Source organism: Fonsecaea pedrosoi, assembly GCF_000835455.1.
Source record: "Fonsecaea pedrosoi CBS 271.37 unplaced genomic scaffold supercont1.4, whole genome shotgun sequence".
NCBI classification, from domain to species: Eukaryota; Fungi; Ascomycota; class Eurotiomycetes; order Chaetothyriales; family Herpotrichiellaceae; genus Fonsecaea; species Fonsecaea pedrosoi.
In genome coordinates this window covers 769,102-783,451 of record NW_013550612.1, presented here as the reverse complement: position 1 = coordinate 783,451, position 14,350 = coordinate 769,102, and the positions used below count along the sequence as shown (strand labels likewise).

General features: G+C 53.4%; 4 protein-coding genes across 4 annotated transcripts; all 4 read right to left on the bottom strand.

Annotated features, from left to right (window-relative positions):
• Positions 1 to 456: 456 nt before the first annotated feature.
• Z517_06065 (copper-translocating P-type ATPase) lies at positions 457 to 3,369 on the bottom strand (the record flags this gene model as incomplete). The annotated part of the gene is made up of 1 exon (XM_013427807.1): positions 457 to 3,369. The coding sequence occupies one exon, from the start codon at positions 3,367 to 3,369 to the stop codon at positions 457 to 459; it is 2,913 nt and encodes a 970-aa protein (XP_013283261.1).
• A 959-nt stretch (positions 3,370 to 4,328) lies between these two features.
• Z517_06064 (uncharacterized protein) lies at positions 4,329 to 5,506 on the bottom strand (the record flags this gene model as incomplete). Its single annotated transcript, XM_013427806.1, has 2 exons — positions 4,329 to 4,880; positions 4,964 to 5,506. 2 exons carry the CDS (start codon positions 5,504 to 5,506, stop codon positions 4,329 to 4,331), a joined length of 1,095 nt encoding a protein of 364 aa, XP_013283260.1.
• A 334-nt stretch (positions 5,507 to 5,840) lies between these two features.
• Z517_06063 (uncharacterized protein) lies at positions 5,841 to 7,800 on the bottom strand (the record flags this gene model as incomplete). The annotated part of the gene is made up of 5 exons (XM_013427805.1): positions 5,841 to 5,978; positions 6,142 to 6,486; positions 6,562 to 7,154; positions 7,423 to 7,525; positions 7,591 to 7,800. The coding sequence occupies 5 exons, from the start codon at positions 7,798 to 7,800 to the stop codon at positions 5,841 to 5,843; spliced, it is 1,389 nt and encodes a 462-aa protein (XP_013283259.1).
• Positions 7,801 to 9,222: 1,422 nt separating this feature from the next.
• On the bottom strand, positions 9,223 to 12,174 carry Z517_06062 (uncharacterized protein; the record flags this gene model as incomplete). The annotated part of the gene is made up of 2 exons (XM_013427804.1): positions 9,223 to 9,467; positions 9,525 to 12,174. 2 exons carry the CDS (start codon positions 12,172 to 12,174, stop codon positions 9,223 to 9,225), a joined length of 2,895 nt encoding a protein of 964 aa, XP_013283258.1.
• Between the last annotated feature and the right edge of the window lie 2,176 nt (positions 12,175 to 14,350).

Here is a 14,350-nt window from a genome sequence, read left to right as displayed (position 1 = left end):
ACGGGGCGCTGGTTCACTGATTTCTCGGTCAGCGGCTTAGGTCGGTGTATCTTGGCAGATCTAAAGTTGTGCCACAGTCGACCTAATGTCGAGCTGTGTGGCTGTGCAAATCAGAAATCTCGCCTCTTTATTGGAGGTTGCGTTATCCAATCAGCAGCACGGCACTAGTCAAATATAGTTAGTGACTCTGAACGGCTGGAGCAACTTTTAAGGTCCTCATTTTGGCCTTGGCATTCGAGGGACGTAGTCGAGGGGCTGTGATTCTCAAGCAATACTCGGTAACATTCATAGGATTCAATCACTTTTCAAGGTTTGCAACGAATTTCTTCAATCCTCAAATACGATAAATAACGAGTGTAATGGGGTATGACCCCTGTGTCGCAATGATTGGAACGGGTCGGAAGCATCATTTCACCAGCAGACTCCTCGATCAACACATCGATGATCAACCACTGCCTAGTTCCTCCCCTTCACCTTCGGCTGGGTCAATGCCACAACAATGACCGGTAACACGCTGACAATCTCACCGAGACCTGCATAAGCTGGTGGAATGCGGACCTTCACAAAGGCCCCGGCTGCGAGTAAGATGGCAAGCATATTGTATGCTGCTGACCAGACGAAGTTGAAAACGATGCGTCGGAACGCGGCTCTGGACACATCCAACAAATTGACCACGCCGTCGAGATTGCGGAGAAGAATAACATCTGCCGTTGCACGCGTGACATCTGAGGAAGATTCAATTTGGACCCCGACATTTGCTTGAGCCACGGCGACTGCGTCATTCGTCCCATCCCCACAGAAGAGGGTGATCTTTCCGGCATCCATGAGTTGACGCACATACGCCTGCTTCTGTGCCGGCGTCTGTTCGGCAGCAATATTGTCCAGAGGAATACTCAATTCTGCTGCCACGCCCTCCACGACACGACGCCCATCGCCACTTACGATGTGAACAGTGATCTGACGTTGGTGGAGCTCTTGGATGGTGCCTACAGCTCCTTCACGGACTTGAGACTTCAACCCAAAAACTGCCGCCAGTTGGCCGTCGACCGTGACACCAAAGACTGTCAAACCTTCTACTGTGACTTCAGCGACCTCAGGTGTCTCGCTGATCTCTAGCCACTTTGCATTCCCAGCTCGGACTGTCAATCCTTGCCATTGTGCTTGGAGCCCGCAACCAGGAATGGACATGACTCCGTCCAATTCTGTGTAGCCTACACCCCGGGCATCTAGTGTCTGTGCAACAGCTTCGGACACAGGATGTTTGTTGCTCCTCACCATCTTCATGATCACGGGGAGCAGGGTGTCGCGATCAAGTTTCCCCGTGGGGCAAGTCAGTTCTTTCACAACTTGGAGTCGTGGCTCAGTGAGCGTTCCAGTCTTATCAAATATCACATCGGTGACCCTGAAGCCGCGTTGGATGACATCCGCCGTCTTGATGATGACACCTCCCCGCGCAGCTACTCCTCCAGCGACAACGAGGACCATCGGAACCGCCAGCCCAAGCGCACAGGGGCAGCTAATGGCCAGAACGGCAATGGCATAGCCGATAGCAGTTCCGATGGCGCCTCCGGCAGACCGTTGGTGAATCCTCAGACCAACCAGGATCCAGACAATGAGGACAACAAGAGCCACGGTGCACACGACAGGAACAAAATATCCTGCTACCTTATCGGCCAAGTCTTGGACACGTGGTTTGAAGCTCTGTGCCTTTTCGACCAGGTTGGCAATATCTGTGATGGTATTCCTCCCTGGTAAGCGAGATACCCGTGCTGTCAACCTTCCGCTGCCGTTGATAGTGCCCGACACAACAGAATCCCCGATGGTCTTGGAAACAGGCATACTTTCGCCTGTTAGCATTGACTCGTCTACCTCACTTGCCCCTCCTAGTACATCAGCATCGGTGACGATCTGAGAATGCGGCAGTATTGAGATTCTATCTCCATATTGAAGTAATCGGGCATCAATCTCTATGGCGTGCTCTGTGATTGGGTCGATAAGCAGTGCTGTTGAAGTTTGAAGAGATCTTAATGACACAGCCTGCACTGCTCGTTTCCGAGCCCAAGCCGCCAGGAGACGACCCAGCAGGATCAACGTGACCAACAGGGTACTCGTCTCGAAAAACGGTTTGGTCTCCAGATCAATGCCGGCGAAGAAGAGACCAGCCGCAATAATGGAATAGCCATATGCGGCTGTAATGCTGATGACAACAAGCATGTCCATTTCGACCACTTTGTTGTATATCAAGGCCGACATTGCAGGAATATAAAACTCTGAAATCGCAATTGCTTGGACCATCGTGGCCAGGATCACTGCCACTATCAAAGTGGTATGTTCGGACACGCCTGAAGGGCGGCCCCATTCCAGCACAACAACGGGCGTTGTCAGGATGAATGCTGTTGCCGTCAGAGCAGTGATTCGGATGAGCCTCCGCTTCCCTTCGTCAAGGTAGGAGTCGTTGCGAGGAGGACCGAGTTGACCATCAGCACCAGCCAGCAACGCCCTCGCACCTATGATGCAGGGGTCGTAGCTGATCTCATACGTTGTCTTCGAAAGCCTGTCGCATCGTTCGACGCCAGGTGGTAGGTTGTTGCAAAATATGTTTGCACTTGTGGCACTCATCACGACGTCAATGATCTGGGTGTCGGAGGAGAATCGTGCGAGCTTATAACCAGTTGCTCTTTGGGCGCTGCGGATCACGTTGTCCAACGTATTGACTTCGGCGTCGAGACGAAATTCAGCGGTTCCACTGATGAAGGTGACCTTGACATCCCTCGTACCACCAGCAGCTCGTAGTGCTCGCGTCAAGTTGTTCGCGCAGCCAGAGCAATCCATTCCAGTGACGCTAAGAAGGATATGCGACAGTCCTGCTGCCTTTTCAACATCCTCTAAAGCCTGTTTGGGCACGATCCCATGCTCGCAGTCAACATGATCAATGCTCTCAGGGCTTCCGCAGCATTTTGCCTCAGTTCCTATTGTGACTGTGTCGTCCGGCATCCTCTTGAACTGTCGGCGAGACAAAGCAGACCAGTGCTCTCTCACGATGAGATGATGGCTACGAGTAGCAGTGACCACAGATGCGTCACCAGCGGCAGCATATGGGCGACATGTTTCAATTCGTCTGGCAGAAGAGAGGATACTCCGACAGATGCACTGAGCGGACTCCAGGTATGTGGCATATTTCTCCATGGCTGCTTTCAAATGGACGTGGCAGGGCTCATCCAGGTGGGTGCCATCCTCTCCATGCGCATGTTCATGAGCTTCGCCGCCGTGGACATGCTCGCTCGTTCCGATCTCTTCAGGGGCTCCACGGTGAGTGTGGTCGCAGCCAGTGTGGCATGTGGTCTTCTCGTCTAGATCGTTGCTATCCATGTCCCCAGAGCGTTCATTCCACTGTTTGGTGCATGCCAGGGAGCACTCGATCGCAGCGGCCGTTTTGATACAATTTTCTCCCAACCCATCAGCAAGTTGAAGTTCAACATGAGATGCTGCATTTCTTACCGTTGCATCTATCATCCTCATTGCACTGGGTCATATTGCTTTCTGGTGCGTTTGCTGCCGGGCTTGCCCCATTACAGCATGAAACATCTTGATGACGCCAATTCGAAGCGTTTGCCACTGGACCACCGCAGCAGTCACTGCATCCACCGACAGGGTTGCCAGTACACAGCGCACTCATATTGCTTCGTCCACGGTATGTCAGATCTCGCGAGTGGGAGTTGATAAAGTGGAATGAAATGGGAGATTCTTTGGTGACGTTGATCAAAAGCCTCATCACCGCTTCCGCTATTTGCGTTGGTCACAAGGAAACCTGCATGGGAAACTTGGATCTAGACCCGACTCGGCAATTTCACCCGCAACCTGCATTTCTTACTTGGCGTGCCCGTGAAAACTGCTGCCTTGTTGATTGCTCCAATGGGTTGCGATGTGACATGTCGAATGTCCGGACGTCGTATGTGTCGCGTTTGCGGTGGCGATCGTTAGGAGATGAGACCAAGGCCAAGCGTTCGAGGTGTGTTTCATTTTCCTATATCGCGAATAGATAATCAGCACAAGTTACCAGATGTGCTGGGATCCTCGGTGCACTGGTCAGGAGTCTTCCTGATGATTTGCCATGTATCTACTGTCTCTGGCTACATGAGCCATGGTATCTGTTGGAAGAGCAAAAGCCCTCGTGTTCGGGACTGGCTTCTAGCCTGTGCTATGGCAGTTTCTCGAACAATGCCCTCCCGATCCTAGACCACCTGCAGCATATACATTTGTCCTTTGATTTGCGCTTGCCGGTACATAGCATCCTGCATTGTCTTTCTAGCATTTCTTCCCTGAATTATTCAACGTTGTCCTTTGGATCCGTCCTTCGAGGACGATTTCGCGACAAAGACAAGGCTCAGCAACAGGCCGAGACCAGCTAGCCCAACCGCAAACCAAAGAGCACCGCGGTGGCCGAAAAGCTTGTCGGCGCCGGTCAACCCGCCATCATTGATGTTTGTTTCGATCGTGCCGGCAAAGCTGAGACCAAGCGATATGCTGTAATTGACCACAGTCATGACTACACTCGCGCCCATACCCTGGTATCGTTGAGGGACGGCGTTGGAGAAGATGATCGTGGCCGAGGGAAACGAGGTGTCCATGCCGACGGTGATGATGAGGACGCTGAAGAAGTAGTAGGTCCAGTATGTCGAATGCACAGGTCGCGCCGCTGCGAGGATGGAGCCGACCATATGGGCGACTTGTCCGACGACCATGATCCACGAGGCAGGGACTTTGCCGAGCAACTTGCCCACCGCGAGGGCTGAGGTCAGACCGGACGGGATCACCGGTATGAACCAGGCTGCCATCGTGTTGCCTCCAAGGTCGAGAGCGACCCGTCCGATGTAGAAGACCTGCCAGCAGGGGTGTTAACCAACTTAACCATTTACGCTAGACTTGAGACTGGGATTAGAGATGTGGGGGAAAAAACACCGACCCATATGCCAAAACACGCCCAGCCTGTCGCCGTACACGCAATGACAAAAGTAATGTCGGAATTGAACGCCGCAAGGGGGAGGATCGGAGACTTTGCATGATAGATCTCAACCCAGAAGAAGGCCGCTGCGAACAAGAGCCCGAGCACCAGACAAACACCGACGTACGGCTCCTGCCAGCCGACGCCAAAGAGGTTCTTGTTGCCGAACTCTTCGCCCAGTCGGCCGCCGACGAGAATGAAGGTGCCAATCGTCAGACTGTAGCCCGCGATCAACCAGGACCGTTGGCCCGGGTTGGTGATGCCGAACGAGTCGCCAATCACGCCGACGGTGCTGTCGTGGCAGCGAGAGTGTGTCGGCTGGGTACACGGCTCCCGGTTTCTCGGGGGGTTCGTTATGTTCAGCATCTTCTTGCTGGCGTCAGCCGGAGCCACTGCATCGAGGAGGGGTTGGTGGGGTCTCTTACCTTTGCACAATATTGTTGTCTGGGATGGCGTATCTGGGTCGGAGTGTGTGGCCTGGCTCAATTCGGGGGTGGAAGACATGGTACAAGACACAGCGCTTCGTTATTGGGGTGAGTTTCTGACGGCAGACGGCAGATACCACAAGAGAGGATGTATGACCGACGACCAAGCATTCATGTGTGCAAATGATCTGGATAGGGTCTTATACTCGGCCATTCCACACTGCGGTGACGATATCAAACGCGGAGTCGCGAAGCGAAGTCGACGCGGTACAGTACCATGAATTGTCACCAGCGGAGGAATCAATGCCCATATACTGGACATGATGGATACAAATTACTAAAGTTGGTCTACATTCATCCCCTCTACACCTAATCTACCTTGACCCACCCAGTTCGAACGCATCCATGTCCACCTACTCAGGGCCTGCTTGGGTGATACAAGCGCCGAGTGGATTCCTTACCGCGCGCCTTGAATACTTTATACTGATCCACTCCTCGATCCACCAATTGGTCCACTTTGTATATCGCGCGGCATGTGGGATCTTGGACTTCTACGAGGTATAATCTCTTTCCTTTCACTCTTTTCTTTTTTACACTTTATAATCATGTTTACTGGTTTGACTTTGGGAGCCGTTCAGGCCAGAATAGTCTCGTGATGACCGACGTCATGCAGCGTATGCTTTAAAAATCCGATTCTTTGTGAGGCGTACATACCGTACTCTGAGATGACTCGCTCGCTGGGACTCGATATTCTCGACGCCTCTGGACGCTGTCGTGCGCGTGTGTCGCGGCGCAGCAGGCCGTGGGCGGGTGGACTGCGTTGCCCAGAGAGAAGGGCCCGACGAACAAGACGTTCATATACACGGGCAATATCCTCAACGTGAGCGTCGTGCCGTCGCCGATGATGATGACCCTGGGGATGGGCAAGGCCGCGTCGGCGTACTGGGTCGGGTTGGCTGCAAATACCCCATCGAGCTTTAAACCGAGCAATGTATCCGATCTAGTTGGTCCAGCCGACTCGGCCATGCTCATTCCCATTCCCTCGAACACACGTCCCGTCTAAACAAGCACCACCACCTCCCCCTGTCGCCCAAAACAAGCAGTCAGATCCCTCGGCGCCAGTCCATCCCCTACCTCTCTTCTCGGCCGCACGCCCTCCATGATCACGAGCGCCTTGTATACGGTCCCAAACACGCTCGGCGTCTGGAGCGGCTCGACCAGTTCGCGTAGACGGGCGTGGTGCTCCGGTGACTGTGCGAGACAGCCGGCCACGTAGAACGGCCAGACCACAGTGCGCAGCAACGCGGGCGGGAACGCGGACGGAGACGGATATGGGACCGTGTGGTGTTGCGGCGTCAATAGAATCAGGAGCAGCTCGATGGTCCGCGAGACGTGGTGCCGTATGTCGCTGCTCGAGGGTTGCCAGCTGGAGAGGACGACGGAGAGGTAAGCCAGTGCGGCGTGGGCCCAGATCCGGGTGATTAGGGCCGTCTGCTCCAATATCGTTTGTGCAGATGCTTCGTCGCGGTGGTACGGGTATGCTGGGAACAAGAAATCCAGTGGCAGAGGACCGCGACCAGAGGCTCTCTTTGAGGCGCCAGAGGCAGTGGTGCTATTGTCGGCAGCGGCCTCGAGCCGAGTGACGCGTGTCACCAATTCGTCCTTCACGGGCGTGGCACGACTCACAAGCTCCACGACGTCGAGGTCCCCGGCCCTCGTGCGCTCTTCTTTTCACGCGTCGATCGCGACGATCTCGCTGATCTGGAGGAGCACCCAGTTCTGACATCCGCAGAGAGGTTCGAGGTCGATGGGAGGGTCGCCTCCGTCGGTGTCACTTAGAAGACGGCGATGGTACTCGTAGAGGGCTGGTTTCTGCAACGTCGTACTGGCGATGATGTCGTCCAACATTACCAGCCCCCGCTGAGAACTTACAAGCCGCCTGCTCGGCGCTTGGGACTCGGACGCACTGCGAGGGCAGTCTCCACGAAGACGTACCCAGACAGCTCATGACGGCGTCGAAGTTGGAGGGTGTCCCCGTGGCATTGTCGAGGACACGATGGGAGAGAGCGACAGTAGCGGTGCGGTGTGCGTGGTAATTCTCGAAGCTGGACACAGAGAAATCTCGAATCTCTGGGGCTGCACAACCCCAACGAGGATACGCACCACTTCACACAGATCCATGTCCGTGTCGGTGTTGTCTGTCCGCCCATCCAGCGCCTGCAAGGACCGTCTCAGCGTCTCAAAGGCGTCTTTGCTCTGCGCGAGCAGCCCTCTCCCACGCCACATGGCAATTGCCCGTGCGCCCAGCGCCAGCGAGAAGAAATACGAGCTCGGGCACAGCGCCATCTGCCGCACCACGGAGCTGGTCATCATGACATCGAGGATCCACGACCTGCCACCTCTGGGCCAGGGAGGGCCGGTAGAAGGGGAACCGGAACGGCATGAGATTGTCGAGATAGAACATGAACAGGCATGCGTCGGGCCATCCAGCGCCGGGGATGATTCCGCTTTCGCGCCCGCCTGGACCGTCAAGGACGACCAAGGGACACAACAGTGTGAGAGATCCATTTTACCGGTTACTGCTGCTCAATAGCTCCGTAGTCGTCTGTGTACGAAACGCTATCCACAGATAGGACATCAGATGTCGGCGTGGCTAGATACTCTCCCGGTGCTGGTCCTGGACAAGAAGTCGCCAGCATTCCGTCTGAGACGAGAGCACGGTGGATCCCGAGCCCCTGTCGTCAGAGTTCCTGCTCGCGCGCTCCATTCGGCGGCGAGGGTGAGAGCGAGCACCCTGCTCTCTGATCTGGCGCTTGATCCGCCTCGCCATCTCCTGCTGTCTGGTCCCGCGGTCCATCCACTCGGGCTTCTCCTCGCTGTAGTGGCATGTGATGCGGAGCGTCGCGCAGGCCTCGCAGACCGGATGATGTTCGTCACATTTTTTTTTACGTCGGAGGCGGCAGGTCTAGCAGCCGTCGTCACTCCTCATTCTGTTTCTTTTTCCTTTTGCGCCAAAATGATGGGCACTAAAAACAACGAAAGGGGCAGTCGATGGTTGGTGTACGAGGATAAAGGGGTAGTTGTCTTCAAGGGTCTGTTGGTTAACCCAAAAAATCCTTTACATCTCATCCTCGTCATACCGTCTGGCGCCGCACATCATACGTGGTACTCGGTACTTAGTAGTCTGGCCCACGATACCGCGCGGCATGTGGGACCCCGCCAGGACCTACTCAGGCATCCCATTAAGGCAGTAACAACTAAATGTGGACAAGTCCCGCACGGCGAGGCGAGAACGACAATCTACAGAACACTGGTATGCTAGGTAGGTAGGACATACTCTACGAATTGGTTCATTTCTCTCTACATAGCCAGCCTTTAGAGTCTTAGCGCGAGAGATTGAGCCGCTCCTTGCATCAATTTTCACCCGCAATGTCTCGTGTCGGCTCGCTAGGACTTCCTGGCTTTATGGTGCCTTAAAAGCGTGGATGTCGCCTTCATTAAATCGGCTTCTCCTTTTGAAGGCGCGGATAGTAAACCTGCTATAGCGGGGGCGATGTCTTTCCTATCTCCACGAAAAGGTTCAGGCCTTTGAGAAAGAAAGCCCAGTTGCAGTAGGATACACCCATCTTCTTCCTTCCGCCAAATAGTCTCGATATAGAAGTAGACTCGTACCGGACGGCAACATCATTCTCAGGGTCAGTCGGGTTACGTCGCTGAATATCGCCTTGTAGTCTTGGAGGCGGAGCTCCTATGATAACGCACGTGGTTAAAGCCAGGCCAGACATAGAGATAGTGTTATTCCTGGTAGACGCTCACCTCGAACGATATGCCTTCGAATCCTTCGCGACGATACGCAGCAAGGCAATGCAGCATGTCATTACTCCCAAAAGGCGAGATTGCATCAAGCCAAAAGTCTCGTCCGTGATCCAGGCGGTCTTTGAGAGAAAATATTCCGTCGACGAATGAGATATCGCCTGTCCTAGGGGATGGAAGCTCGATTGTCTGCACGTCGAATTCTATTGGACCTGACGAGCGCCTGCCTGAGCATTCAGTATCAAGAACGTAATGGATGTTGGTATGATAAAAACCCAACTTACCAAGGATGCCACCGCTTGGACTGAAGCCTGCTGGTTTCTCTGAAGGCTTACCAGAGCTGAAACCACTAAAGCCAGACGTTCTTGTACTGGGGTCAGACGACGATCCTGCGCTGGGAGAGATTGTAGGCGCCGCTCCAAACAAGTTAGAAGGACTACTTGAGAGGAATACATTCGACTTCCCGGGGTCGGGAGTTCCGAAAGCCTGCTTGCTTGACTGAACCGGTGTAAATAATGGTGAAGACTTCGGCTGAGTGCCCGGACTCGTCGGCCTCGGTGAGCTTGACTTGGTTCCCGTAGCCGGTACCACCAATGCACTGCTGCTTAGCTGTTGACTCAATGGTGCTGCAGGTTTAGGCGCTGCGGCGGTATTAAATACTGGAGGCATTGTAGTAGGAGTAGGTGGTAGAGGCATGGTGGCAGGACTAACCGGTGGAAGCGCTGCTGTAGATTTGAGTGCTGGAGGTGCTGTTGCATGAATAACTGGTGGAGACGCTGTAGTGAGACTGGCTGATGGTAGATGTTGCTGCTCTGTACGTGGGGATGAAGCTCTTGCGGTGTTTCCTGTGATAGGCATCGTATTGCCAGCGGCGGATGGTCGCTTCAGGTCAAGACCAAACTCTCGGCTTGCATGCCTGCGACAGTTCTTCAGAGCCGTTTCGAGCGTCTTCAGCCGCGTTGTAAGGTCGGTGCGTTCGCTAATCATCTCGGGCGTCTCACCTCCAAGCAGCTGTAGTTTATCCTCTTTCATTTGTGCCACAGTCTCCGGTGAGAACATCTCCTCCAGTTTTGACAGGAGGCACGACTCAACCCCAAGCATGACCACATTTTCGACGAATGTCTCGAGCGCAACATCATAGTAGGCCTTTGATATCTGCAGTATTTCCAAGCATGGTTCTTTCTCCTGGCCAGGACCTCTAACCATACGGTGGGAAGAGACTGAGTACTTGCTTGCCGTACCATCACCATCTACACATGTTCCGTCGATTGTCTGGACACGGTTTAAGCTTATTCTCAATCGAGCTCTTGTCGAGTAAAGAAAAGAAACCGTATATGGGTTGAACAACTCCCAAACCTTCTCATTCAGCTTCTGTTGATGGCTGTGAATCGCATCCTGAAAGACTTCGCGGAGTATCAACTCGCCAATACGCGACGTGGAGGGACAAATTGAGTCCACAACCTTTCGCAGAAAGATTTCAACCGCATGGCAAATGTCCTCAGTATACTTGGCTGAGATCTTGGGCCATTTCTGTGACTGTTCCTTGAAAAGTTCTCCCACTAATCGTGGGTTGAAAAGTAGCGGTAACTCTGGACCGCGATAACCTTCTATAAGCTTCCCAACTTTGGCAAGAGCATCGGCCTTTGTGATGAATCGAGGTTCGTCGGGCTCAGCTGGCATCGATGAATTAAATGTAAAACCTCTGACTTCGAATGTGTGGCCCCTTGCGCGCATTGTGTCTTCAAACTCATCGGTAAGAGCCATTGTTTTTGCGCGCAGCCTTTTTGCGGCATCAGTCTTGTCGAAGAAGGTGTCGGAGTAGTCGCCATTGAGAGCGTCTCGGACAATCTGCGCATAGCGCCTGCTGATGCGGATGAGGTATTGCCGACGTTCGTCGGGCGTTGCTCGATGAGGCCCGAGCTCCTGGAGGGACAGCTTCACCGAAGCAATCTTAGCCTCCAAAGACTTGATGAGCTCCGGCAATACGTGCAGAATATGTTCCTCCAGGTACTCACATAGGACGGCTCGTAGAGATCTTGTCCCGAGTCTCCGCCTGTCAAAGCCGTCCCAGGGATCCTGTAAGAACAGGTCCGTCTCAATGCTATCCCTGTCTGCACCCCTCTGTCGCTCGTCATCAGTGAGACATCTCATTATTTGCCACTCGCGTTTGAATTTGAAGGCAGCATGTTGATTTCGTGCAAGCTCGAGGACGGTGGGAGCAAGCCTCGCTTTTTCTGGACGCCGCAGAATGTCTGGCTTGGTAATAACCCCAATGCTACGCTCGCCCGAGGGATCAAACTGTCGGGACAAGGTAAGGATTCCTTGGTTTTCAATGGGATTTTCGGCGGAGACAGTCGTCATTATCAAGCTCTCTTTCTGCTGGAAATAGTACTTGACAAGATCTTGCACTTTTGTAATGTCGTCCAAGTTTGTAGCTGAGTGAATGAGACCTGGCAGGTCCACCAAAGTAAGATTTGGTAGCGGTCGACCGCTGAGCTTCAAATGTAACACATCGCGGCTGATGCCTCCGGCCTCATCAACTCCCATGACTTTCTGCGCCTCTCGCAGGATCTCCGGAATTGTGTCAAGATTGGCTGAGACTGTCATTCGGAATGCTCCAACACGAACTCGGTGTTCGTCAGAAGAACGTGATCCAGGGGTGATAAAAGCCTCGCCTGTTACGGTCTCCTCCGAGGAATACCGCAGGGCAATCTCCGTCGCAAATCTTGTGCACATGGTGCTGTCAACCGGAAATGGAATCCCTGACAGTGCTTCGAGGACAGAAGATTTGCCGCTACTCGTGTCGCCGCACACGACGATCTGTGGTAGGTTGACAAGGCCATGTTGGCGAAATTTGTCAATGTCGTTCAGAAGCTCTAGTCTGTCTTGCGATTGAAACAGAGCAATTGTACTTTTGCTGATGTCTATGGCCATGGCTCAGTGTCGCTGTAAGTGGAATTCTATCAGTGGCAGAGAGCGCCTTCCCGCGCACATACGAGGCATGCTTTCATATATCTTCGAGGTCCTCGCTTGAGCGTGAACCCATTAGGCACGGATATCTGCCGGTGGCTGGCCAAGCTATCGTGATGATGTAGCATTGTGGCGTTGGTGGCTGGTTTCATCTGTGTCGTGCAGTCCCTGCCCCGAAACACTTGTAGACGACGCGAACAAGGGGCGCTCGGTATTCTTCAACGCTTGAAAGTGGAGTTGCAGCCGCCGACACAGCCATCAGGGGTATCGCATTTGTGGGTTTGGTTAGGAGCAGCGAGAGATGTAGCTATCCTCAGCAGCGAGCTAACATCAAGTTAATGTGATTTATCGTAGGGAATCTTTGCGGATCATACCTAGTACTTTTAGGTGACCTCACACGAGTCTCGCGAAGTTCTAGTTCCGGGTGGGATCCCATCCGTGTCTCACACCCTGGTTCCCTAGGCGTGGGGGCCTGGTATAGTAGCCTCCTAGACAAAGCGCTCGGGGCGCCGGCACGGGTAATGCTTTGTATACTCGGTAACCCTAGAGCAATGCATAACCCTGGACCTTGCCCTTCTTGCCAGTCGAAGTGTTGGTGCTGCCTTGATAAGTGTAGCGGCATTGCCGTCCTCAGACGACGATTAGTAGAGCGACTTGCTTGGTGGCTTCTCTTCAGGGGGCACTTGTTTCGGCCCTCAGGCCGACTCTACCATTAGGTTACCATGCCACGCAAAAGAGACCATTGTCGCTGGATTTATCGTTCCTCAATCCCTTTGAATGGCGCAGGACTGAGAAGAGCCGGGTTTTGACGTTGGCAGCAAAGAACAAGGCCACATGCTCCAGTGTCACAATCCCAACCCTCTCAATCCCTTGGTCCCTGACTTATTAGGTCGTCTAGTAAACGTCGGATGAACTCCAGACACAGATATGGCCAAGTTTTTGGTCCTGCCTGTGCACGTCTCTCATGTCGATCATCAAATCAGGGGTCGCTTCCCACCTGCGCAGTGCTGAAAGAAGTAGGTCTCGGCCTGTGCCGTGGAAGTAAAGAGTGCTCTGAGCAAGGATGCTCAGAGAGACCTTGTCCTGCGTTGTCCACTGCGTGGGGGAAATCGAAGGCTGAAATATTGTCATCCAATCCGAGCCTGATTGACGCTCCTTGTTGCGAGATAACCTTGTTGAATCCATCATCGCTGACTGATCTCCCTGCAAGAAGATGGGGCTCCGAGGCCTGAAAGCCGTCCCTAGTCAAGTCTTGTTCTGTGTCGACTATATCGGGAATCGAGTCAACAACATCCCTAGAGGCACTGGAACCGGAGTGGAGAGCTGTGTCTCCTCATCCTCAGGGGGTTGTCTTGCATTCTGACTTTTCGGCCTGCGACCGCGCCTCCTCAGACCACCATCATATTGACATGAATGGCCATATTCTGCTCAATCATCAAAGAGCCGATCTCAGCACCAATCATGCTGACCAGCGGTTCCTGAAACTCTCTGGCAAAGAAAAGGCACGTTTACCTCTACATCGTCGGCTAGAACAAATGTGAGCTTAGTGAATATCACCATGGGCATTCCCCATCGCAGCGGGAGTATCTGGCCTTCAGGCAAATGGCAGGCTTCATTTCAGCCAGATTCGGATAGAAAGTGCAGAGAGCTGCGGGGTTGGAGCCGACTGCCTGGCAGGGGTTCGGGGAATTCCAGTATGAGTAGTAGATTTTATCCGGTTCGGGAGGATTTGGGGGTCGTAGACGAATTCTTGAGCTGCAGTGGAACGACATGGGGTTTGAATCGATCTCAGGACCGAAATCAGCCTCAATATACCAATTTCGGGCATATATCCCCAAGAAGGCCCAGGGCACGAGTGCACCAGCAATAGCTGCGGACTTCGAGGAACCCATTGAAGGAAACAAAGAATGTCCAGAGGATTCGGTCGAGTGTTCGTCATCCAGTTTACCCGTGTGCCTGTTCGGAGAGGTTTCTGTCGAATTTCCAGGAGAGACGCAAACCAGGTCTTGCCAGTTCCCAGAAGTACTTTCATCCAGTCCACAAAGCATTGAGACTTCTGCGAATAACCGTGAGTAGTACCATGGGAGGCGAAGTCCTATTTACCCAAAAACCCATGGTATACGGCCTGCTGGATCTATTT